The 25,472-nt window shown below is 43.7% G+C and overlaps 1 protein-coding gene across 5 annotated transcripts in view; it reads left to right on the top strand.

The window, feature by feature from the left end:
• Positions 1-25,472, top strand: part of PHF14 (PHD finger protein 14) — a 368,482-nt gene that overhangs the window by 52,892 nt on the left and 290,118 nt on the right. For all 5 annotated transcript variants that reach the window (XR_012244357.1, XR_012244356.1, XR_012244358.1 and 2 more), the window contains 4 exons: positions 5,278-5,389; positions 7,219-7,356; positions 11,238-11,384; positions 14,720-14,990. Coding sequence is in view for 2 of the 5 variants with exons in the window: in XM_073629538.1 (XP_073485639.1) it covers positions 5,278-5,389; positions 7,219-7,356; positions 11,238-11,384; positions 14,720-14,990 (668 nt within the window). In the remaining 3 variants the exon portion in view is untranslated. The remainder of the gene's footprint in view (positions 1-5,277; positions 5,390-7,218; positions 7,357-11,237; positions 11,385-14,719; positions 14,991-25,472) is intronic.

The raw sequence follows: 25,472 nt of genomic DNA, 5'->3' as shown, positions 1-25,472 counted from the left end.
GACACTAGTTCTGATGACCCTGGTGACAACCTAGGATTTCCCTCTCCTAGGTGGTTTCCTTTAACTTCCTGTTTTTGGCTATCGGACAGGAAGTGGAGGGAAATCTCCCCAATAGGACACAGCAAAATAAAATAAAAAATAATCAGACAGGGGTTATAACCCTCCCTTTATCCAAGATTTACAGAAAAGTGTTGCCTTTATTTTTGCTTTATCTCTCTCCCATCTGTCATAAGCATATACACACGCTTGGATGGGAAGGGTGATATCACAGATATCGCTGCTAACAGGCACTACCACGATGGGTCTGAAATGACAGGTGCTCTTTTAAATGTAAGGACTTATTCTTCCTGGTAGTTAGAATCTTTAATACTTGCAAACAAAATGAAGGTTTACTATTTAGAATAATAAGCTGTCAGGTTGCTAAAACAGCGATATCAGAACCGATTTAAACATACAGTTTGTAGTGTACATAGATTTGCAAAAAAATGGGATAAAGGAATATTCCTGAACTTTGTTTTATCTCATGGTTACTGTGAAATTGTGTGAATGCATTAATGGCAGTGTATGTTAGCTCAGCTTGGATTCATTGAATGAGTTGACCAAAATTGTAAATATTGCAGAATATACAGCCTCATGCTACATAACTAAGCACCCTTTCATGCTGAATAAACTAAGTTTTCTATTTGAGATAAAATAATAATTATCTTTAGATAGTTAGACTATCTTTAGTCTATTTTTAGGTTTTTACTCCAAAAGCATTTTAATAAAATACATTTAAAAAAAAAAAAAAAAAAAAAAAGTCCAAAAAATCCATTTTAAATCCAAAAAATCAATATTAAATAAAAAAAAAAAAAAAAAAAAAAAAAAAAAAATCAGACTTTTTTTTTTTCTTTAAATCATTGATTTATATCTTTACATATCTTAACAACTAAGTAGTGTAAGGTCCTGTCCCATCAGTCCAATTGGTTTATATCCAGCCAGGTAGGCCCTTGCACTACAGACAGTAACTAGTAAATCTAAAATAGATTTTGCATTCAGATTGTGACATCTGTGGCCAGTTTATACATTCAAACCAATAAAAGAGTCTCTCATGTCGGGAGTCGGCGTCTTTAATTTTGCCGCATGAGCAAGTCAAGTATGAAAACGTTTTGAAGAAGGGTGCTATGCAGGGAGAAAGCAACTCTTAGGTTTATCATAGATAAACTCCTTTGCTTGCAGCAGCATTTAATACTCCAGTGGAGCATGGATAAAATGTGCAAATTAAATTGAGAAGCAGCTTCTTGTTTCAGATACATATCTCTATATTCTACTCTGCAGGAGATGGTCCTGGGGATGCATTAACCTCGTATAGTACATCTCCCAAACAGAATCCTTGTCCCTTTTTCTTTTCTAAGGGATATTTACAGCAGTGTTGGAGAACAATTTTGCTGCTGCTATTTCTTCCTTTTTTTTTTTTTTTTTTTTTTTTTTAGGCCCCTGTAGGAATCTTAGATGGCACATAATTACCCATAATTTGTTTCTGGGTATATATTTATTTGGATGAGCTGATCCTCTTTTATATTACTTCAGGATAAGGGGCTGAGATCTTCCGTAGCAACTGGCATTTACTTTATTTTTATTTGACTCTTTCATACATTGTATAGGTGCAACCGTCAAGAAAATCACTTAGTTTAGTTACTACCCTCTTCACAGCACCCAAATGTGTCCTCTCGGTGGGCGGGCCTTGACGCAAAGCGACCGCATATTTGTGTGCCAAAATGTAAAAAAAAAAAAAAAACGCACCATGCACACTTCCGAAACAGTTACTAGCGCCTACTAGCATCGTGGTTTGCAATCGGGAGCTTTCCGATCACGTGACCGCTGTGACAGCCAATCACGGCGGCCACATGATCATAAAACCTCGCCTCCCAGCATCAGAAACCCCTTAAAGGGCTGGGAGGAGTTAAGGTTCTGCGAAATTAGTTGAACCAAATCTGAAATAGTATAAACGTTTTTTTTTTTTTTTTTTTTTTTTTTTTACAAGTTGAAAATTTAATAAATGAATTAGGAACATTGGAAATCACACACATGACAATACATTTATGGGCTATCAACATATCCCTATATGTGTGCCTTGTATTTGCCACCATTAAGAGCCCTTTCACACTGGGGAGGTTTGCAGGCGCTATTGCGCTAATAATAGCGCCTGCAAACCGACCCGAAAGTGCCGCTACTTTCATTCCAGTGTGAAAGCCCCGAGGGCTTGCACACTGGAGCGATGCGCTGGCAGGACGGTAAAAAAAGTCATGCTAGCAGCATCTTCGAAGCGGTGAAGGAGCGGAGTGTATACCGCTCCTTTACCGCTCCTGCCCATTGAAATCAGTGGGACGACGGGGCTATACCGCCAGCAAAGCGCCTCTGAAGAGGCGCTTTGCGGTGGTATTTAACCCTTTCTCGGCCGCTAGCGGGGGTAAAACCGCCCCGCTAGCGGCCGAATACCGACGGTAAAACGCCGCTAATAATAGCGGCGTTTTACCGCCGCCCCCGCCCCAGTGTGAAAGGGCTCTTAGAGTTCCCAGACAAGGGTTCATTAAAGTGGCTGTAAGCCCTCACATATACCCAGTAAAGTGACTGGCTTCAGGTGGTAAACGAAGTTGAAACAGATCCTCCTACATAAGTTGTACCAGTTCATCTGCAGACTGCTCTCCTCTACAGTCCTTCAAAGTCCAGCATTTATAAAGCTTGTCTGAGCGATCATAAAACAGGGGGTGGGGAACTAAAATTACACACTGCAGATCTCAGCGAGGAGAGCTGTGAGAGCTGATTGGAGGGAAGAAAAACACCCCCTTCACACAGCCCACAGGAACAGAGCTGAAGCTGTCATTTACAGGCTGTGTGCTGGAGCTCCCTCTCCATCGCCTTTTTTTCTCTTGGAGTCAGGAAAACTTGTCAGAAGCTATTCATACAGATAGCAGATGAAGGAGGCAGCAAACAGAAATTACACTTAGTCCTGTGGATTGAGACAAGTACACACTATTGATGGATTTTTTTTTTTTGTTTGTTTTTTTATTTAATTTTTTTATTTTATTTTTTAGTCATAGTGTAAAAAGAAAAGGTTTTCTTTTGCTTTTAAGGGTAAATATGAGATCTGAGGTCTTTTTGACCCCAGATCTCTCAATAAAGAGGACCTGTCATGCTTGATTTTATTACAAGGAATGTTCACATTCCTTATAATAGGAATAAAAGTGATAAGAAAAATAAAGGGACAGCGAAAAAATAAGTAAAATAAATGAGAATTTTTTTTTTTAAGCGCCCCGTTCCTCCGTGCTCACGTGCAGAAGCGACCGCATACGCAGTGGGTTTAGAAAAGAATTGCCCCCGCCCCCCTTTTAAAATGATCACGTTTTGTTGCTTTGCAGCCTGAAATGAAGACACACGGCTTTTGTTTTATCCAGCTGTATTTTCTAGTACTACTTATAGCATCCAATTGAAAGATGTAAAACCAACATGTCAGAGCTAAATAAAAAAAAATAAATAAAAAACAGAATCACTGAGTTGGAAAAATGATCACCCCCCCTTGTGTCAGTATTTTGTTGAACCACCTTTTGCTTTAAATGCAGCCTTTAGGGCCAGTTCACACCATAGAAACGCAACGCGGTCCAGATTTTTTTTGCATGTGCGTTTTTGATGCGTTCCAGTGCATTTTTTCCCCCTAATTTTTCTTAACCTTAAATAAGGATGTGTGTTCCAGTGCATTTTTGGTGCATTCCAGTGCATTTTTTATGTGTTTTTACAGAGCTCCAGTACAGGAAAAATATTCTACTTTTTTTTCTGGAACGCACTGGTGTGAACTGTGCCACTGAAAACCATATAACCTACTTTCCATGCATTTTTGATGCAGAAAAAAAAAACCCACTGGACTGCATGTGTTGTGGACTGGCCCTTAGTCTGTTGGAATATGTCTCTGCTAACTTTGCACAGCTAGACTTTGCAATATTTGCCCGCTCTTCTTTGCAGAACTGCTCAAGTTTAGATAAATTTGATATTGACCGTTTGTGGGCTGCAGTCATTCCACAGATTTTCGATGGGGTTTTAGTCTGGGCTCTGACTAGGCCATGCAAAGGACATTCACCTTTTTCTCCTTCAACCACTGTGTGCTCATTGTTGCTGTGTGCTTTGGGTCATTGTCATGTTGGAAGGTAAACCTTCTTCCCATTGAAAGCTTCTGGCAGAGGGCAGCAGATTTTTCTCAAGAATTTGATGGTATTTTCCCCCATCCATTTTTCCTTCTATCCTGACAAGTGCTCCAGTCCCTGCTGCAGAGAAACACTCCCATAACAGGATATTACCACCACCCCCCCCCATAACAGGATATTACCACCTCCATGCATTACTGTAATGGTGTTATTTGGATAGTGAGCTGTATTGGATTTCTGACAGACATTTTGTTTGGCGTTGAGACCAAATAATTCGATTTTAGTCTCATCTGACCACCTTAAACACACTTTGAAGATTCTGAGGCCACATGGAAAAAGGTGTTCTGGTCATGTGAGACTAAAATGGAGTGATTTGGCCTCAACACCAAATGATATGCCTGGCAGAAATCCAATACATCTCACCATCCAAATAACACCATTCCAAAAAAAAAAAAAAAAAAATTCTTATTTTCTTCTTCTTTTTTTTTTTTTTTTTTTTTTTATACATACTGTGACCAGAACAGTGCAGTGTTACCCTAGCAAGGGAAGTGATCAGGGTTTTTTTTTCACATTTGATTGCTTATAACCATGATGATCACTGTTATAAGCAATCATTTTTATGAATGTTATCCATTCACTCACAGCCATTTATTAAGTATTATTGTGATTAGCTGTGATTGACCACAGCTATCACATGGTACAGCTGAAATGTGATTGGCCCTGTCTGACCAATCACAGAGATCATCACAATAACACACGATGAATGGCTATGAATGAAAGCCAATCATTGTGTACAACTGTGATGTGATTGCTCACAGCAATCACATCATACTGGGGCCGGCCCGGTACTATGATCTGTCATTGACAGATCGCACTTTAAAGCGACCAGTGAGTGGAAAAGCTCCAGCTCGGCTGTCATTTTACAATATGCCGGCCGGAAGCAGTACGGTCTCATAACTTATTCATTCAGAAATGTGTGTTTTTACTTCATTATACGTTATGATGAAAATATGTTTCTTATGAATCTTTTATATCCTGGATTTTCCTGTGTTCTTGTTTATTTTGGAGCTTCTGTATAAAATGTATCCAATTTTTTTTTCAGGTGGGTTCACATTGTATGTGCTCTTTATGTACCTGGTGTGGCTTTCGGTGATATTGACAAATTACGTCCGGTGACACTAACTGAGATGAACTACTCCAAGTATGGTGCCAAGGTAAGTACTAATCAGGACTGTGAGTTAGGACTATGCACAAGGAAAACCCAACAGGCAGATTAAGACCTCACTTATAATGGCCTTGTCTGTCAGATCTGCAAATTTTAAGGCTGATCCTCCAGCTTTTAATGAACTATCAATAGTTCTTTTGGACCAAGCTGGTCCAATCAAACTATGTCCCTGCTGGCAGCACTCTACACGCTGTATGTAGCATCAACTATATACAGTGCTGTGTTCTGGCGGCATGATGGGAACTTCCTATCCCGCGCCCAGAACAAAAGTGAGTCAGCATGAGCTCTGCTCAGCTATTCACAGTGAGCTTTGTATTTTCTGAATGATTCCTGAGCTCTGCTCAGCCATTCACAGTGAGCTTTGTATTTTCTGAATGATTCCTGAGCTCTGCTCAGCCATTCACAGGGAGCTTTGTATTGTCTGAATGATTCCTGAGCTCTGCTCAGCCATTCACAGTGAGCTTTGTATTGTCTGAATGATTCCTGAGCTCTGCTCAGCCATTCACAGGGAGCTTTGTATTTTCTGAATGATTTCAAAAGCTTCCTCTGATTGGCTGGGACAAAGAGGAGGGTGTATGATGTTAGTCTCCACCTCAGCCAATTAGAGGAAGCTTTGTAAATTTATTCAGAAAATACAAAGCTCCCTGTGAATGGCTGAGCACATATACTGATATTCCGGAAGTGGGATGCGAAGTTCCCATCGTGCTGCCGGAACACAACGTGTACTGTATATGGATGATGATAAATAGTTCAGCTTGGGCCAAACAAACTATACCAGGGCTCTCCAAACTTTGGAAAGAAAGGGACAGTTTACTGTCCTTCAGACTTCAGAGGGGCCAGACTGTGCCCAGTGGGAGTAAACACCTGATCTTTGGTATTAGGGGAAGAAATAATTGGTGTCAGTTGGTGGAATAGTGCCCCATTTTTTTTTTGTCAGTGGAAGGAATTGTGCCCCATAATTGTCAGCAAGCTCCACCCACTATAGGCTGCTTGCAGAAAACTACTGTAGGGGGTGGAGACAAGACCAGTCACCCTGAACAAGGGGAGAAAGCAGCAGTGAAGGGTGGGAGGAACCCAACAAAGCTCCACCTACTATAGGCTGCTTGCAGAAAACTACAGTAGGGGGCGGAGACGAGACCAGTCACCCTGAACAAGGAGAGGGAGCAGCAGTGAAGGGTGGGAGGAACCCAGCAAAGCTCCACCTACTATAGGCTGCTTGCAGAAAACTACAGTAGGGGGCGGAGACGAGACCAGTCACCCTGAACAAGGAGAGGGAGCAGCAGTGAAGGGTGGGAGGAACCCAGCAAAGCTCCACCTACTATAGGCTGCTTGCAGAAAACTACAGTAGGGGGCGGAGACGAGACCAGTCACCCTGCACAGAGAGGGAGAGCAGCATAGAGCGGTCTTTATTACAGGAAGCTCCTTCACAGAGGGAAAGTCTCACACTGGATTACTACACAGATCTGGAAGAAATACACAATGCACACCAAGATTGAAGTAAGAATACACATGCCCTCTAGTATTAAGATGATAGTTGGTTATCCTGGAATTCACATTTTATCATCTACCAAGCTCTAAAATATCTATTTTGGGTGGACCGTCCCTTTAAAGAATATGCATGATACATAGATTTATTGGAAGTAATCCTGTTTCATTCGGTGTTGGTTTTTGGATAAATCCACTTAATCCGCTGGCTGTGTTTTTTTTTCTTTTTTCTTTTAATGGAAGCTAGACTTCAGTAAACTTAGCTAACGCTCAGAATTTCATACAGTGAATTAAGTTTGCGGTAAGTGGAAAGCCATGTTCTCTGTTCTGCAGGAATGCAGCTTTTGTGAAGATTCGCGATTTGCCCGCACCGGCGTCTGTATCAGTTGTGATGCAGGGATGTGTCGCGCCTACTTTCATGTGACTTGTGCCCAGAAGGAAGGCTTGCTTTCTGAAGCCGCCGCCGAAGAGGTAAATTAATAGACGTACTTCTTTTTGAAGATTGCTTATGAAACTGTAAGCGGAAAAAATAAAATATACACTTTATATCCACCCTGTTAAAAAAAAATGAAGCGGGGTCTTAGCAAAGGGGGGAAAAAAAAAGCGATGTAGTAATAGGAAGTGTTGAGTGTGTTTAATTGAGATGAAAGGACATTGAAATGGACTGATCTCAGCTGCTATATTTTTCATTTTGAATGTGTAACTATAATTTTAGCGTGGAAAAAAAATGGTAAACTGAGAGCAGCAAGCTTCTTAAAGGGGTTTTCCATTAAAATACTAAATACACAGCATCTGACCTGTGAATATAGTGTTAGCCCTACCTCTAGGGCAGGCTTTACTAAATGATGTACTGTGGTCAAGATCCAGACCAACTGACGGTCACATCTGGACCGCTGCGGTCACACCATTTAGGAGCCAGGTCTTTCTTTCTCCCTGTTTCGTCCACATTGTAGATCAAAACAGGGAGCTGTGCCGTCATCCCCGCAACAGGGCAGAGCATGGGAGAGATGGCAGGTCTGGACTGAATGCAGGAGCTGCAAGCAGGTGATTGGTTACTAGGACGCTAGGCAGCTCCCGCCCTCCTTCCAGACCTGTCTTGTGTAAGGTAGGAAAAAAAAGGCTGGTGTGAAAGGGAAGGGTGAGGGGGAAGGAGGAGGGCGAGGACACTGCTATAGCTTGGGGGAGGTGGGGGGTTGTTTGTGTTGAGGAAACCGCTATGAAGGGGGGGTTGTGGACACTGCTAAAAAGGGGGGGGTGAAGAAACTGCTATGAAGGGGGTTGAGTACCCTGTAAAAATGTGAGGGGGGGTAAGAACACTGCTATAAGGGGTGGGGGGGGGGGGGTGACGGGGAACACTGCTATGGGGGAGTGAGGAAACTGCTATAAAGGGGCTTGAGGACACTGCTGAGAATACACTTATATGGAGGGGTTGCGGGACACTGACATAACCGGCAAAATGTGATGTAAAAGGGAGAAACTGATGTGAAGGGATAATTTGATGGAAATGAGGGACTGAGGACCCTGATGTAAAGGGGGGACTATGATGTGCAGGGGGGACCGAGGACACTGATGTGATGTGCAGGGGGTACTGAGGACACTGATGTGATGTGCAGGGGGGACTAAGGACACTGATGTGATGTGCAGGGGGGACTGAGGACACCGATGTAATGTGGGGCTGTGATGTGCATGGGGGGACCGAGGACACTGATGTAAAGGGAGGACTGTGATGTGCATGGGGGGACCGAGGACACTGATGTAAAGGGAGGACTGTGATGTGCATGGGGGGACCGAGGACACTGATGTAAAGGGAGGACTGTGATGTGCATGGGGGGACCGAGGACACTGATGTAAAGGGAGGACTGTGATGTGCATGGGGGGACCGAGGACACTGATGTAAAATGAGGACTGTGATGTGCATGGGGGGACAGAGGACACTGATGTAAAGGGAGGACTGTGATGTGCATGGGGGGACCGAGGACACTGATGTAAAATGAGGACTGTGATGTGCATGGGGGGACAGAGGACACTGATGTAAAGGGAGGACTGTGATGTGCATGGGGGGACCGAGGACACTGATGTAAAGGGAGGACTGTGATGTGCATGGGGGGACCGAGGACACTGATGTAAAGGGAGGACTGTGATGTGCATGGGGGGACCGAGGACACTGATGTAAAATGAGGACTGTGATGTGCATGGGGGGACAGAGGACACTGATGTAAAGGGAGGACTGTGATGTGCATGGGGGGACCGAGGACACTGATGTAAAGGGGCGGGGACTGTGATGTGCATGGGGGGACTGAGGACACTGATGTGCAGGGGGGGACTGTGATGTGCAGGGGGGACTGAGGACACTAATGTAAGAAGCGGGGTTTGTGATGTAAAGATCTTGGGCATCAGCGAAACATGCGATTCGGACCTTTGTGGGTAGAAAATTTTACTGACCGGACCTCCATGATTTTTAATTCAATACCCCTGCTCTAAGAGGTTAGACAATAGGGAAAATCAAAGAAACAGTGCCACCTAATGGTCATTTCCCTTCAAACCTGCATAAACCCAATTTAGCTTAGTGTCCTCAGTAGGTAGCTCTGCTGATTCACGATGTTGAAACAGAAGCTTCCCATAGTCTATATCAGCTGCTGTAATTTATTTCCGAACCCCCAGATCCTGAATATCCCCCTCCAGCAGCCAACATTTTCTCAGTGTCCTGCCTTACTCACAGATGCTTATATGCTCTGCAGCAGCGGACCACCTTATTAGCCATACCAATCTCCCAGATTATCATTGCAGAGGCCATTATCAAGGTGTGCACCACTTACACAGCGCTCCTTACGGAGTAATGATGAATGAAGTCCGTGTATACAGCAGTCCCTGGGAAAGACGCAGAAGGCACAAAAATATCCAAAATCTCCTGCAGCCTCCATAACAGATCTGGGAAGGATTCACTCACATGTAGAAGAAAGCACAAGCAGGGTGCTGGAGTTAGTAGAATCAAAGCAACACTTTTTATTAAACAATAGCACACTTGTATGTAAAAGCACTTTATCCCGCCTGAGGTGGAACATGGAGGAACCATAAAAACAGCAAAGTGCACAGAGATTGTGGCCGAATAGGCTTGACAAAGGGGGTGTGGCCCCTGAAACACGTAGCGGCCCGCCTACACCCGACATCACCCAGTGAATCTGACAGCTTGCGGCTCTAGACCCCGCCAGTCTGCCCGCTTTGCTGTCTCAATTGGCGCTGCACTATTAATTGCTGCTGCATGATTCGCCACAGTTTCTGTGCACTTTGAAAGCACAAGCAGAGCACTGGAGTTAGTAGGATCAAAGCAACTTCATTTATTAAAAAATAGCACACTTTTATGTTAAAAGCACTTTATCCAGCCTGAGGGGAAACATGGAGGAATCATTAAACAGCAAAGTGAACAGAAACTGTGGCTGTGGCCGGTACTCGTACTCCAGCACCCTGCTTGTGCTTTCAGAAGTGCACAGAAACTGTGGCCAATCATGAAGCGACAATAGTGAAGTGCCAATTGAGACAGCAAAGCGGGCAGACCGGCGGGGTCTACAGCTGCAAGCTCTCAGATGCATTGGATGATGTTGGGTGTAGGTGGGCCACAACATGTTTCAGGGGCCACGCTCCCTTTGTCAAACCTGATCAGCCACAGTTTCCATACATTTTGCTGTTTTGATGGTTCCTCCATGTTCCACCTCAGGATGGATAAAATGCTTTTAACATGCAAGTGTGCTATTGTTTAATAAATGGTGTTGCTTTGATTCTACTAACTCCAACACCCTGCTTGTGCTTTCTTCTATATTATCAAGCCCACTGTCATTGTGGACCCCCAGATTCTGATTGTCACTGATGGTTTGCCCCCATTTTCTGGTTAGTTGGCTGTAAGAAAGGGGTCTGCTGTGTTCTGCTGGACTTGTTAGATGTTAAACATAGTGTCCCAAGAAAAGGAAGTAAATAGGACATCTCTTTGTTTTAAAAAAAATAACAATTGATCCTTTAGGCTTGGTTCACACCTATGCAAATTGGATAAGGATTTCTCCGCATCCTATTCGCATGGCAGGAGACTGTGACCGGCTCTCTATGGAGCTGGTTCACATATCTCCGCTGCGGAGCGGCTTGCACAGGAGTGCTGTGCGTCTTTGGCTCCTTTTCAGAGCCGAATTAAGGCAAAAATTCAGCCCTGATTCGTCCCCGAAACAGAGAACAGGGATGCAGCGGACCCCCTGCTGTGAGGGGCATCCGCCGGAGGTGTGAACCCAGCCTTGCAATCGCTTTTAATATTTTATGGGTTTTCTTTCTTTATTTACATTTTAAAACTCATTGAGTTTTGTCTCTAACAGGATATTGCGGATCCCTTTTTTGCTTACTGCAAGCAGCACGCCGACCGCTTTGACAGAAAATGGAAAAGGAAGAATTATTTGGCTTTGCAGTCGTACTGTAAAACGTCCTTGAAAGAGCGAGAAAAGCAGCTCACGCCGGAAGCCCAGGTATTAATTCCACTTTCTGTGACGATGCCTTATAGAAAAAGGCGCAGCCTACCCACCACCGCCAATTTAAATATAGAGAGCTAAGGTCATTTAATTCAGTTGGGAGTCGTAATGTTTACCTTTGATCACAACAGCTTTGAACCGGAGAATGTTTGGTCTGCATGGGATTACAAAGGCTTCATTAAACCTGTGAAGTCTCTGCGTTTTATATAGGTAGTCACCAAAGTGTTATTTGCATTGGATATTCATTTGTCCCGTCCTTCATTTCCTCTCTAATTTGTTTCTGTGCAATGGCTTCGTGGTAAGCACTCTTGCCTTGCAGTACTTAGGTCATGGGTCCAATTTCCATAATAAATTTCCAATTTCCATAATAAACACCCTTGGTATGGAAGTTGCATATTCTTGTGTTTCTGTGGATTTCCTGCCACTGATCCAGTCTTCATCCTGCAGCACAAAACATACTGGTTACAGCCTTCTGACCTGATTGGTTGTGTCATCAACATTTATAGTTTATAAAGTCCCTATTTCCTGACATCATTTTACTGTTGACAAGTTTTTAAAATGTTTGAACCATCTTTTGTCCTTGATCCCTGCCCCCTCCTCCAATGCCATCATTATAGCTCATGTGCAGAAGATGTGCCAGCCTTTGGGTCCTGGCAGAGCCCGTCGGTACATTTGCACACGTGGAGGTGATTTTCCACGAACGTGCAAGGACAATGAAGGTTTCAAACTACCCTACTAGCAGTCTTTGTACCTGTGTGGGAAACCCTGTTTGTGCGCAAAAAACCTGGGGAAACCGGCGCATGTGCAGATGTGCCGCAGCATTCTCCAACGATGACAAGCTTTTCTTACAGCTCGTGTTTCTTATCCTGGCAAATAACTCAATAAAGATCCAATCAAATGTGCAATGTGAAACTCAATAAATAAACAAAAATCAATTCATATGTGTCATGTAATGAAGTCAATAAAAAATAATCAAATATGTCCATCCATAAACTAAAAACCATATATAGAAAATAAATGTCATACACCAAAGGTGAATAATAGTACATGAACAAATAAATACCGCATTTATCGGAGTATAACGCACACTTTTTTCCCCTGAAAATAGGGGGCAAATCATGTGTGTGTGTTATACGTCGATACCTGGCTGCCTCGGAGGGGGAGGAGGGGGCGAGCGCTGGGACCTCCTGTGTACTCGGCGCTCGCAGTCACACACAGTCCCGCCTCCTGACCTGGCTCCTAGCATAGACGTCCTGGCATTGGACCGGTGTTCTGTCATAGTAGCCGGGCCAGGAGGCGGGACTGTGTGTGACTGCGAGCGCTGATAACACAGGCTATCCCAGCTCTGTGTAATCTGGAACTAGTGAGGCTGCATTGATGGGCCAAGGTGAGGCTGCATTGATGGGCCAAGGCGAGGCTGCAGATGGGCACAGGCGAAGCTGCAGATGGGCACTGATCAGGCTGCAATGATTGGCAATGGCGAGGCTGCAGATGGGCACTGATTAGGCTGCAATGGTAAGGCTGCAGATGGGCACTGATCAAGCTGCAATAGTGAGGCTGCAGATGGGCACAGATCAGGCTGCAATGGTGAGGCTGCAGATGGGCGCTAATCAGGCTGCAATGGTGAGACTGCAGATGGGCACTGATCCGGTGGCATTGATGGGCAAATGTGAGGCTGCAGATGGGCACTGATCAGGCTGCAATGGTGAGGCTAAAGATAGGCACTGATCAAGCTGCATTAATGGGCAATGGTGAGGCTGCAAATGGGCACTGATCAGGCTGCAACGGTGAGGCTGCAGATGGGCACTGATCAAGCTGCATTAATGGGCAATTGTGAGGCTGCAAATGGGCACTGATCAGGCTGCAACGGTGAGGCTGCAGATGGGCACTGATCAAGCTGCATTAATGGGCAATGGTGAGGCTGCAAATAGTCACTGATCATGCTTCATTAAGCTGCAATGGTAAGGCTGCAGATGGGCACTGATCAGGCTGTATTAATGGTCAATGGTGAGGCTGCAGATGGGCACTGATCAGGCTGCATTGATGGGCAATGATGAGGCTACAGATGGACACTGATCAGGCTGCATTGATGGGCAATGGTGAGGCTACAGATGGGCACTGATCAGGCTACAGATGGGCACTGATCAGGCTGCATTGATGGGCAATGGTGAGGCTACAGATGGGCACTGATCAGGCTGCATTGATGGGCAATGGTGAGGCTACAGATGGGCACTGATCAGGCTGCATTAATGGGCAATGGTGAGGCTACAGATGGGCACTGATCAGGCTGTATTGATGGGCAATGGTGAGGCTACAGATGGGCACTGATCAGGCTGCATTGATGAACACTGACCCTTATTTTGCTTTAAAGTTCTTTGTTTAAAATTTAAGTTTTTTTTTCCTGAAACTTCCCTCTTAAAATTAAGGCGCGTGTTATACGCAGATAAATATGGTAATTAAAAGTCCAACAGAAAATTCATAATCATCCCGAACTGGTGCTGAGAAATATTCAGTCTCCAAGTGCTCCACCACCTTCAGATTTACAAACTCCTTACCAGAGAAGGCAAGCCTTTATGCAATAGGAGGTAAACAGAGCATGGATGGAATAAACCCACGAACAAAGCAAAATCAGCCTGGGGTTTACCTCTGGCATCTCACACCACTGGATGGCTCCAACCCATTCTCAAAGGCTCTGGTAATTCACCACCTCGATCACACATGTGCCACTCAGCGAGAACAAAATACAAACTCTGCGGCCCACTATTAAACAAAAATAACCCCAACCATTACTCACAAGGCTTTAAAAAACTTTTAGTGTAATACATCCAACGCGGTACTTGCACAGCCGCTGGCCCATGATGTGTGTGACGACATCAATAAGCACCGCCCAACGCGTTTCTTGAGAAAATGCTCACTCCTGGCTTGATCCAGCGGTGTGCCTGGCTGCAGTCTTCTCTCCTCTCTCCCTTTTCACACAGTGACTGACAGACAGCTTTGGGAGCCATTGGCACCTGTTGCTGTCAGTCAAATTCAGTGGGGAAGGTGCGGGGGATGGGGCTGAGCTGCACTGTGTGTGTCTAAAGATGCACACAGTGTGGCTTGGGATTGAGCCCGCACGAGTGCCCCCATAGCAAGTGACTTGCTGTGGGGACACTTGGAAAAAAGGGAGAGCCAGGAGTTCTGGGGGGGGGGACCCCAGAAGAGGAGGTTTGAGACCTGCTTTGTACAATGGTATTGTACAGTAAGTATAAAGTGTTTGTTAGTTTGAAAGAAAAAAACAGGAGCCTTTACAATCACTTTAAATGTTAACATTTTATCCAATTTGTTTTCAGGCTCGCATCTCCACCAGATTACAGCAGTACCGTGTAAAGTCGGAGCTAGCCCGCAACACCAGGCCTCAGGCTTGGGTTCCCAGAGAGAAGCTCCCCCGGCCGCTCACCAGCAGTGCCTCTGCTATACGGAAACTGATGCGCAAAGCAGAACTTATGGGGATCAGCACAGACATCTTCCCGGTGGATAACTCTGAAACCAGTTCCAGCGTTGATGGAAGGAGGAAGAACAAGCTGCCGGCACTGTCCTCAGACTTTGTCAATTATTACCTAGGTAATTTGCTTTTTCTTTTAACAGTTACGTTTTTATTCATCTCCAAAGGAGAAAAGTTTCAGTACAAAGATAAAAAAGAAGTACATTCACAAATATATATATAAATGTACATATACCTATACATGGAAATATAAAAGGGCACAATAAGAGAGGATTACATAAAAAAGGCAAAGAAGAACCATTTCCAGAAGGAAAGTGACAATCTAGGATAAATAGTTTCAAGTATTACATCAAAAAGCAAGGCACATCAGTTCACATCTTAGTTGCAAGTATTCATATCACTGCAAAGTTGTAGTTTAGGAGCAATACCTCCTCCTCAAAGCAAAAAAAAAAAAAAAAAAAAAAAAAAAAAAAAAAAAGGGGGGGGGGGTATATTTTAGTGGTAATTTTAAGTGTATTCTAAATATTTCTTAATCGATCTAGTGGTGTATAAGTTCAGCGAGTTCTCCTGGGGGGATCCGCATCAGTGGCCATTCACTTAGAAACCCATGCACCCCAAATTTTTTCAAACTTTTTGGGACACTTCCGGCTCATAAATGTGAGCTTATATAGAGGGAGGGTCTTATCAATGAGTGTTTTCCACTGTCCCACTGTTGGGGGGTCTGTCTGTTTCCATTTAAATAAAATGGTTTTCCTTGCATAGAATAGAGCATAGAAAACGATTAGCCTCTTATGGGTGTTTGCGATAAAGGTATCACAGATCCCCAGGAGCAGGACCCGGGGATCCAGTGTAAGTGTCAGGTTCCCAATTAAATTGATGTACTGCACCACCTCTCTCCAGAACTGTTGAAGAAGGGGGCACGACCACACCACATGTAAGAAAGTACCTATATCCGTATTGCATTTTGGGCACCTATCAGAGTGAGAGGGATATATTTTAGCAAGCCGTTGGGGTGTGTAGTATGCCTGGTGAAGGAATTTTAACTGGATGTACCTGTCCCTGGCGGATATCATCAAAGGAATATATTGTTGGACTCCCTCTTCCCAATCGTCATCCGTCAGGGAGGGCACAGCCAGCTTCCATTTGTTAAATAGCCTAGTCCCCTGGTTATCAGTTCCCAGGGACACCCGGAGATACAAAGAGGAAAGGATACGGTCCACATGCTTGGAAATAAGGAAGCGCTCCACCATATGTGATTGTAGTTGAATTTCTGAAGGGAATTGAGCCTGGATTGCGTGTCTCAGTTGCAAATAGCGGAAAAACATTTTAGTAGGGAGTTGGAAGGTATTACGCAATTCGTCAAATGTAAGGAGTTTACCCTTTGCTTTTTCTTTTAACACTATTGGAAAACAATGTCAGCTTTATATAAGAGACTGTCTATTTTCCCCATTCAAGTCAGAGTGACATTGTCTGCTTATTGCCCACCACCCAACCAGGTTCACTAATCCATTTGCTGCTTTATCAGAACCCTTGCTTTGTTGCATTGGGTATGGGGGAACACGTGCCCTCCTCCATGTGACAGTACTCTGGTCACGTGAAGGAGAGCAGTGATTGTGGCAAAACGTAATATCAGATCCCTGCCCTTATCACCAACTTGTGACAAAGGACTGGCCAATCTCACACCGCACTGTCACTTATGTAACAATGCCACTCAGCTGCACCTTGTGCAAAGATTTTTCAGCTTGCGGGACTGCAATCTATGTGCCTGCAGCCTGAGAGTGATTGTCACTGGGTTTTTTGACAGTATCATCATGCCCCTCCCTTACACACAGTTTTATACTACTATTGATAACTTTGAAAATGTACCGGTTGCATTCTGGAAACTGATAGATATGGTTCAGCTTTGAATTTCATGTCCAGGGTGTCAGGAACCATGAAACAGACGGAGACAGAAAATGCAGTAAAAAATCACTCCTTTTAATAAAGTGCTAAACATGGTACAACAGGTAAACGTAGTCAAAACATAGCCATGGTTCGGTAGCCAAATCGGGTAGTCAGAACAAGCCAGGAAATCTGGAAGCCAGAGATCAGCATAGTCAGAGGCAGCAGACAGGATCAGGAACCAGAAGGGACGTCAGCCAGGCAAGTCATCAACAGGAACACTGCAGAGAGTCTTTAGATATGTTGACCAAGGCGAAGAAGACATTGAAGAAATTAACCAGGCAGCTTAAATAGCCAGAAGGGGCTGGCTGTGGGCTTGACTGACAAGCAGGAGATAATCAACATGTGAGCCACTGTGGAACGATGAGTACTGGCAATTAACCGACAGCTGAGCAACCTGAGCACAGAGAAGGAAGGGCTGAGAGCCCAGCCCTGACACAGGGATACTAAACACAGGGTATCTCGGAGAAGTCTGTCACCCAGGAGGTAGCTGACTGCTATCTCCCCTTCTGTATGCTCTGGTTTAGTCTAATATGACCTTGATTTGTTCGGTTGGATATTTCCCATTCAACTATATACTTAATATTAATTTGTCTTGGTCCTGTTTGAGTTTATGACTTGTGTGTGGGTTTTGTTGAGTTGTGAATTGGGCAGAAGTCTCCGAGAGGTTGCATAACGCTTAAATGCTCTTTACGATCCCCCATTAGTTCTGGGTAGGCATTTTTTTTTTGGATGCTATGTATTCCTAGTGCTTGGATTGGCCTACAAACCATGGGTGACAGAACGGTCAGATTTGGCCATAGTTTTACTATAGGCCTGGTCAGCAGAACTAACAGACATCCTGCCAGAACTAAATTAGCTGTTTACAGCTCTGCTAAGGCCGGTGTGCTGGTGTCTGCTGAAGTTGAGGTAACAGGCTTTTTTGAAGTGTTTTAAAGTTAAGCCTATGGATTCCATGAATTGAAGGGGGGGGGTTAAGATCACTGCTATTATGACAAACATGGCTGAGACCTAACAAAATGGATGTCGCATATAGCTTTTCGTGGGCTCAGTGCGCACAACCATTACAGTGATCTCATCCAATCAGATAAGCTCTGGCTGTAAAACTTAACCAGGGTGGGCTTCAGCTGCGGGGACGCAGCAAGGAATCCACAGATTAGTTAAGGAGTGGTAAAGGTAGAAGGTTTGATATCTTAATGCATTCTATGGAATAAGTGTGTAGCAGCCACTCCAGCACCCCCTAATACCTGAGCCATATCTCTATCCAGCGATGTCCATGAGTCCCTCGGCCGTACAATCAAAGACAGTTAGGCAATCAGGAGAGAGGGGGCCGGGGCTGAGCGGCAGCTCCATGTCTGAACAGACACACGGAGCTGCAGCTTGGTTCAGGTGCTCCCATAGCAAGCTGGTTGCTGTGGGGGCACTCGACAGGAGGGAGGGGCCAGAAGCAGAGAAGAGGGACCCGAGAAGAGGAGGATCTGGGCTGCACTGTGCAAATCCACTGCACAGAGGAGGTGTGTATAACATTTTGTTGTTTAAAAAAAAAAGAGAGACTTTACAATCACTATAGTATACCCTGCTGGGTGGAGTGAGGAAGTGGACTATCAACAGACACCGTCACTTTGCTCCAGTTGGGTAGATTGACAACTGTCACTTTCCCCTGAAGAATGCTTTACTGCAGCATACTGCAATACATTGTGTATGTGCATTTTAGTTGTCATTTTTGAAGGGGACCCCAATGCACCAGCATCACAGGGCACCAGAAGGTGTGATGCATTGCTGTGTGCTGCAGTGAGGAAAATTTGGCAGAAGTGATTTGGGGCAAAGTGACAGTGTCATCTCTGCTCATAACCCACCCCACAGGCATGTTTTTCTTGTACAGCTACACTCCCTCACTGCCTCCTCGCACTCCCCGAGCCCTCACGAAAGAAGCAGGGCATCCAGGTATGGAGGATCCTGTGACTCTCTCTACAGTGGGGAAAATTAATTATTCGATCCCCTGCAGATTTTGTAAGTTTGCCAACTTACAAAGACATGAAGGGTCTATAATTTTTTTCATAGGTGTATTTTAAATGATAGAGACAGAATATCCGACAGAAAAAACATGATACAAATGTTATAAATTGAGTTGCAGTTCAGTGCGTAAAATAAGTATTTGATCCCCAAGCAAAACATGACTTAGTACTTGGTGGAGAAACCCTTGTTGGCAAGCACAGAGGTAAGACGTTTCTTGTAGTTGGTGACCAGGTTTGCACACATCTCAGGAGGGATTTTGGTCCTCTCTTCTTTACAGATTTTCTCCAAATCCTTAAGGTTTCTTGGCTGCCGCTTGGAAACTTGAAGTTTCAGCTCCCTTCAAAAATTTTCTATAGGATTAAGGTCTGGAGACTGGCTAGGCCACTTTATGAACTTAATGTTCTTTTTCTTGAGCCACTCCTTTTTTGCCTTGGTGGTATGTCTTGGGTCAGTGTCACCCATCCACGACCCATCTTCAGTGTTCTGGCTGAGGTAAAGCGGTCTTCATCCAAGATTTTACAAAACATGGTCCCGTCCATTGGCCCCTCAATGTGGCAAAGTCGCCCTGTACCTTTAGCAGAAAAAAAGCCCCATGCTTCCACCTCAGTACTTGACTGGAGGGATGGTGTTCTTGGGGTCATAGTCAGTATGTTTCTTCCTCCAAACGCGGCGAGTCGAGTTAATGCCAAATAGCTAAATTTTTGTCTCATCTGACCACAAAACTTTCTCCCAATCCTTCTCTGAATCATTTAGATGTTCATTGGCAAACTTCAGACGGGACTGTACATGTGCCTTCTTGAGGAGGGGGACCTTGCGGGCGCTGCAGGATTTCAATCCATGGCGGCATATTGTGTTACCAATGGTTTGTTTGGTGACTGTGGTCCCAACTGTCTTGAGATCATTCACAAGCCTCTCCCGTGTAGTTCTGGGCTGATCCCTCACATTTCTCATGATCATCCTCACCACATGAGGAGAAATCTTAAATGGAGCTCCAGACCGAGGGCGATTGATATTTGATTTGTATTTCCTCGATTTGCGAATAATCGCTCCAACAATTTTCTCCTCCTCACCAAGATTCTTAAACAGAGTATTGGTAACTGTAAGCGCAAACACACAAGTCCATATATAACAGGAGATATAAAGGGCTGAGCAACTTAGTGCATAGGGGACAGACTGGAAGTTCAAGGGTTAAGTGGTAACTGGTAATGTAATGGTTAAAGTAGGCTAGGCGGCTGCTGTCCTCAGAGAGCTGGCTCTGTGATGGATGAGAGATGGGTAGAGAAGGAAGCGCCACCTGAGTGTAGTATTAACAAATGATGTTTAATGACACCAGGTAAAAACACACTTACAGGATAAAAACATATAAAAGGCTCATCTGTATAGGTATGTGGTCCTCGGTGTTCGGTGTTGTGCAGGTCTACAATCTTGTTCCTGATGTCCTATGACAGCTCTTTGGTTTTGCCCATGATGGTGATTGGTGAGGTTTGAATGGAAGAAAGAGATTCTGTGGACAGGTGTCTTTTATATATGGAAGAGCCCTGGGGCCATCATAAAAAAAAAAACTGAATTCTGACGTTGAAACTCAGAATTCTGAGATTGAAATTCAGAATTGTAAGTTTAAAAAAAAAATACAGAATTCTGAGATTCAAAGTCAGAATTCTGAGTTTCAAAGTCAGAATTCTGAGTTTCAAAGTCAGAATTCTGAGTTTCAAAGTCAGAATTCTGAGATTAAAAGTCAGAATTCTGAGTTTCAAAGTCAGAATTCTGAGTTTCAAAGTCAGAATTCTGAGATTAAAAGTCAGAATTTTGAGTTTCAAAGTCAGAATTCTGAGATTAAAAGTCAGAATTCTGAGATTAAAAGTCAGAATTCTGAGATTAAAAGTCAGAATTCTGAGTTTCAAAGTCAGAATTCTGAGTTTCAAAGTCAGAATTCTGAGTTTATAAATATAGTAGTCTATAGGAAGATTTTAGGACCAATGAGCAATAATGTAGTAACACCCACAGATCATCATTCTGCAGACATACATGTCTTCTGCTCTGTATATGTAAATCTATCTTAGTTACAGCACACAGTATAGGGAAGCAGGCAGTGCTGGATTCTCTGGTTCCTCTGCTGTCTTATCCTTCTCTGTCATCTGCTCCAACATAAAGAGCCATGCTGAAAATGTGTGTAGTGTGTGTGAGTGGGGGGGGGGGGGGGGGCACAGCTTCCATAGATAGCAGAACACAATGGCCAGCACAGCACAGCTCTGCACCCCAACTTGTAGGAAACATTGCACTTTTGCCCCTACATGAGGGAATTGTGAATGGCTAGAAAGCAGCAGGACAATGTGTGTCTATGTGTGTGGACTAATAGAGATGTTTCACATACAATTAACCTCATATTAAACATAAAAGCACATATGAACCACTACTGAGAGATAGTGTAGTAGTTAGAGCAGCAGGTTTATATTGGTGAAGTTGTGGGTTCTAGTCCAGGTGGGGTCAATTCTTTATACATATATATTTTAAAATATGAGATAGTGAGGGCTTAAATTGTATTTTATCAATATATCCAAAATTGATTTCAAGGTATATTAACAAAGACACATTGATATATTGAGCACACAAAGTTGTAGTATATGCTGCCTACTATAAATTAGAGAGTAGAGATTTCAAAGAAAAAACTGTGTATATATTATTAGAGTGATCAGATGGGATCATTAGGGTGTTATCTTCAGTTTCCCCCGGGGGCAGTTCACAATTTTAATATAGTTGTTTCACAGATAATGAACCACATATTAAAGATTAAGAAAGCAACCATTAAGAACCCTTAAGTGATAGTATAGTGGGTAGAGCACCAGGCTTATAGTGTTGAAAGTTCTGGTTCTTATCCAATTCAAAGCATGTTTTTTAATTATATATATTTTCAATATAATGATTTTATATTAAACTTATTTTAAACTATAAGTTACTGAGAACTTAAATTGTATTTTATTGATATATCCAAATTGATTTCAAGGCATATTAACAAAGACATATTGATAAAATTGTTGTATAAACTGACTACTATAAATTAGAGAGTAGGGATTTTTTTTTACAAATCTGTGTATATATTGGGATGATTTTGGTGACATGGGGCCAGTTCTCAATGTCAGGAGATTGTCCCTGGAAGCTGCATGATAACCATCATATCTCATAACTCAACCACCGATGCAGGGGCATTTTTCCATCCAGTGACACCACCGATGCAGGGTCATTTCTTTCCATGCAATGACACTACCGATGCAGGGTCATTTTTTCCATCCAGTGACACCACTGATGCAGGGTCATTTTGTTTCCATCTAATGACACCACCGATGCAGGTTCTTTTTTTTCCATCCAGTGATACCACCGATGCAGGGTCATTTTTTTCCATCCAATGACACCACCGATGCAGGGCCATTTTTTTCCATCCAATGACACCACCGATGCAGGGCCATTTTTCTTCTTCACTACTGTTAGCCCCTTATGTGTGCACCAGTTTTAAACTCTAAGACTCCTTTCACACCGAGCTGCCCATAGCGTCCGCGGTAAAACGCAGCTATTTTTATCGGCGTTTTACCGTTGGATTAGCGGCGCATTTCGGCCGCTAGCGGGGCACTTGAAGTCTTCACATTACTCTACCCGAGGACTTTCACACCAGAGCGCTGCGCTGTCAGGACAGGAAAAAAAGTCCTTTCAGCAGATTCTTTGGAGCGATGTGTTTACCGCTCCTCCACCGCTGCTCCCCATTGAAATCAATGGGGCAGCGCTGGGATATCGCCAGCAAAACGCCGCTATTGCGGTGCATTGCGGGCGGTTTTAACCCTTTCTCGGCCGCTAGTGGGGGGGGTAAAAGGGCCCCGCTAGTGGCCGAAATGTCATTGGATGGGAAAAATGACCCTGCATCGGTGATGTCACTACATGGGAAAAATGACCCTGCATCGGTGGTGTCACTACATGGGAAAAATGACCCTGCATCGGTGGTGTCACTACATGGGAAAAATGACCCTGCATCGGTGATGTCACTACATGGGAAAAATGACCCTGCATCGGTGGTGTCATTGGATGGGAAAAATGACCCTGCATCGGTGGTGTCATTGGATGGGAAAAATGACCCTGCATCGGTGATGTCATTACATGGGAAAAATGACCCTGCATCGGTGATATCATTACATGGGAAAAATGACCCTGCATCGGTGATATCATTACATGGGAAAAATGACCCTGCATCGGTGGTGTCATTTGATGGGAAAAATGACCCTGCATCGGTGATATCATTACATGGGAAAAATGACCCTGCATCGGTGGTGTCATTTGATGGGAAAAATGACCCTGCATCGGTGATATCATTACATGGGAAAAATGACCCTGCATCGGTGATATCATTACATGGGAAAAATGACCCTGCATCGGTGGTGTCATTAGATGGGAAAAATGACCCTGCATCGGTGGTGTCTTTAGATGGGAAAAATGACCCTGCATCGGTGATGTCATTAGATGGGAAAAATGACCCTGCATCGGTGATATCATTACATGGGAAAAATGACCCTGCATCGGTGATATCATTAGATGGGAAAAATGACCCTGCATCGGTGATATCATTACATGGGAAAAATGACCCTGCATCGGTGATATCATTACATGGGAAAAATGACCCTGCATCGGTGATATCATTACATGGGAAAAATGACCCTGCATCGGTGATATCATTACATGGGAAAAATGACCCTGCATCGGTGTTGTCATTGGATGGGAAAAATGACCCTGCATCGGTGGTGTCTTTAGATGGGAAAAATGACCCTGCATCGGTGATATCATTAGATGGGAAAAATTACCCTGCATCGGTGATATCATTACATGGGAAAAATTACCCTGCATCGGTGATATCATTACATGGGAAAAATGACCCTGCATCGGTGGTGTCTTTAGATGGGAAAAATGACCCTGCATCGGTGATATCATTACATGGGAAAAATGACCCTGCATCGGTGGGGTCATTACATGGGAAAAATGACCCTGCATCGGTGGTGTCTTTAGATGGGAAAAATGACCCTGCATCGGTGATATCATTACATGGGAAAAATGACCCTGCATCGGTGATGTCATTAGATGGGAAAAATGACCCTGCATCGGTGATGTCATTAGATGGGAAAAATGACCCTGCATCGGTGGTGTCATTAGATGGAAAAATGACCCTGCATCGGTAATGTCATTAGATGGGAAAAATGACCCTGCATCGGTGATGTCATTACATGGGAAAAATGACCCTGCATCGGTGGTGTCTTTAGATGGGAAAAATGACCCTGCATCGGTGATGTCATTAGATGGGAAAAATGACCCTGCATCGGTGATATCATTACATGGGAAAAATGACCCTGCATCGGTGGTGTCTTTAGATGGGAAAAATGACCCTGCATCGGTGATGTCATTAGATGGGAAAAATGACCCTGCATCGGTGATATCATTACATGGGAAAAATGACCCTGCATCGGTGATATCATTACATGAGAAAAATGACCCTGCATCGGTGGTGTCATTGGATAGGAAAAATGACCCTGCATCGGTGGTGTCACTGGATGGGAAAAATGACCCTGCATCGGTAGTGTCACTGGATGGGAAAAATGACCCTGTATCGGTGGTGTCATTGGATGGAAAAAATTTCTGTGTCAATGGTGTAGCTAAGAGGAAAATGGTGCTGCATCGGTGTCAGTGGGGATAAAGTGCAGCCAATCAGTGAAGGGGAGATATGGACGTGTACATTGTAGTACACAGATTATAGTGCAGAGCTCAGGGCTGAGTTATAAGACATGATGGTTATCATGCAGCTTCCAGGGACAATCTCCTAAAATTGAGAACTGGCCCCATGTCACCAAAATCATCCCAATATATACACCGATTTGTAAAAAAATCCCTACTCTCTAATTTATAGTAGTCAGCATATACAACATTTTTATCTATATGTCTTTGTTAATATGCCTTGAAATCAATTTGGATATATCAATAAAATACATATATATATATATTTTAAAATATGTTTAATATAAAATCAATATATTGAAAATATACAACTAAAGGTTATGCCCTGAACTGGATTAGAACCTACAACTTTCAACACTATAAGCCTGTTACTCGAACCACAAGGCTATCACTTAAGGACACTTTATCAATGCTTTTTATGTTGAATATGAGATAAATTGTCTGTGAAACACCTTATCAGTCCATACAATTAATTGCTATGATTAATCTGTTATGAACATAGACACACATTTTCCTGCTGCCTTCTAGCCATTCACAATTCCCTCATGTAGGGGCAATAGTGCAATGTGTCCTACAAGTTGGGGTGCAGAGGTGTGCTGGCCCTTGTGTTCTGTTATCTATGGAAGCTGTGCCCCCCCCCCCTCCCCTCTCCCCTCACACACAATACGTTTTCAGCATGGCTCTTTATGTTGGAGCAGATGACAGAGAAGAAGGATAAGACAGCAAACCAAGGGACTAATTAATAAGTTAATACAGAGGAACCAGAGAACCCAGCACTGCCTGCTTCCCTATACTGTGTGCTGTAACTAAGATAGATTTACATATCCATATACAGAGCAGAAGACATGTATGTCTGCAGAATGATGATCTGTAGGTGTTACTAC

This window comes from Aquarana catesbeiana, linkage group LG05 (genome assembly GCF_042186555.1).
Source record: "Aquarana catesbeiana isolate 2022-GZ linkage group LG05, ASM4218655v1, whole genome shotgun sequence".
NCBI lineage: Eukaryota > Metazoa > Chordata > Amphibia > Anura > Ranidae > Aquarana > Aquarana catesbeiana.
Note: the sequence above shows the minus strand (reverse complement) of the source record. Positions and strands in the feature narration are given on the sequence as shown.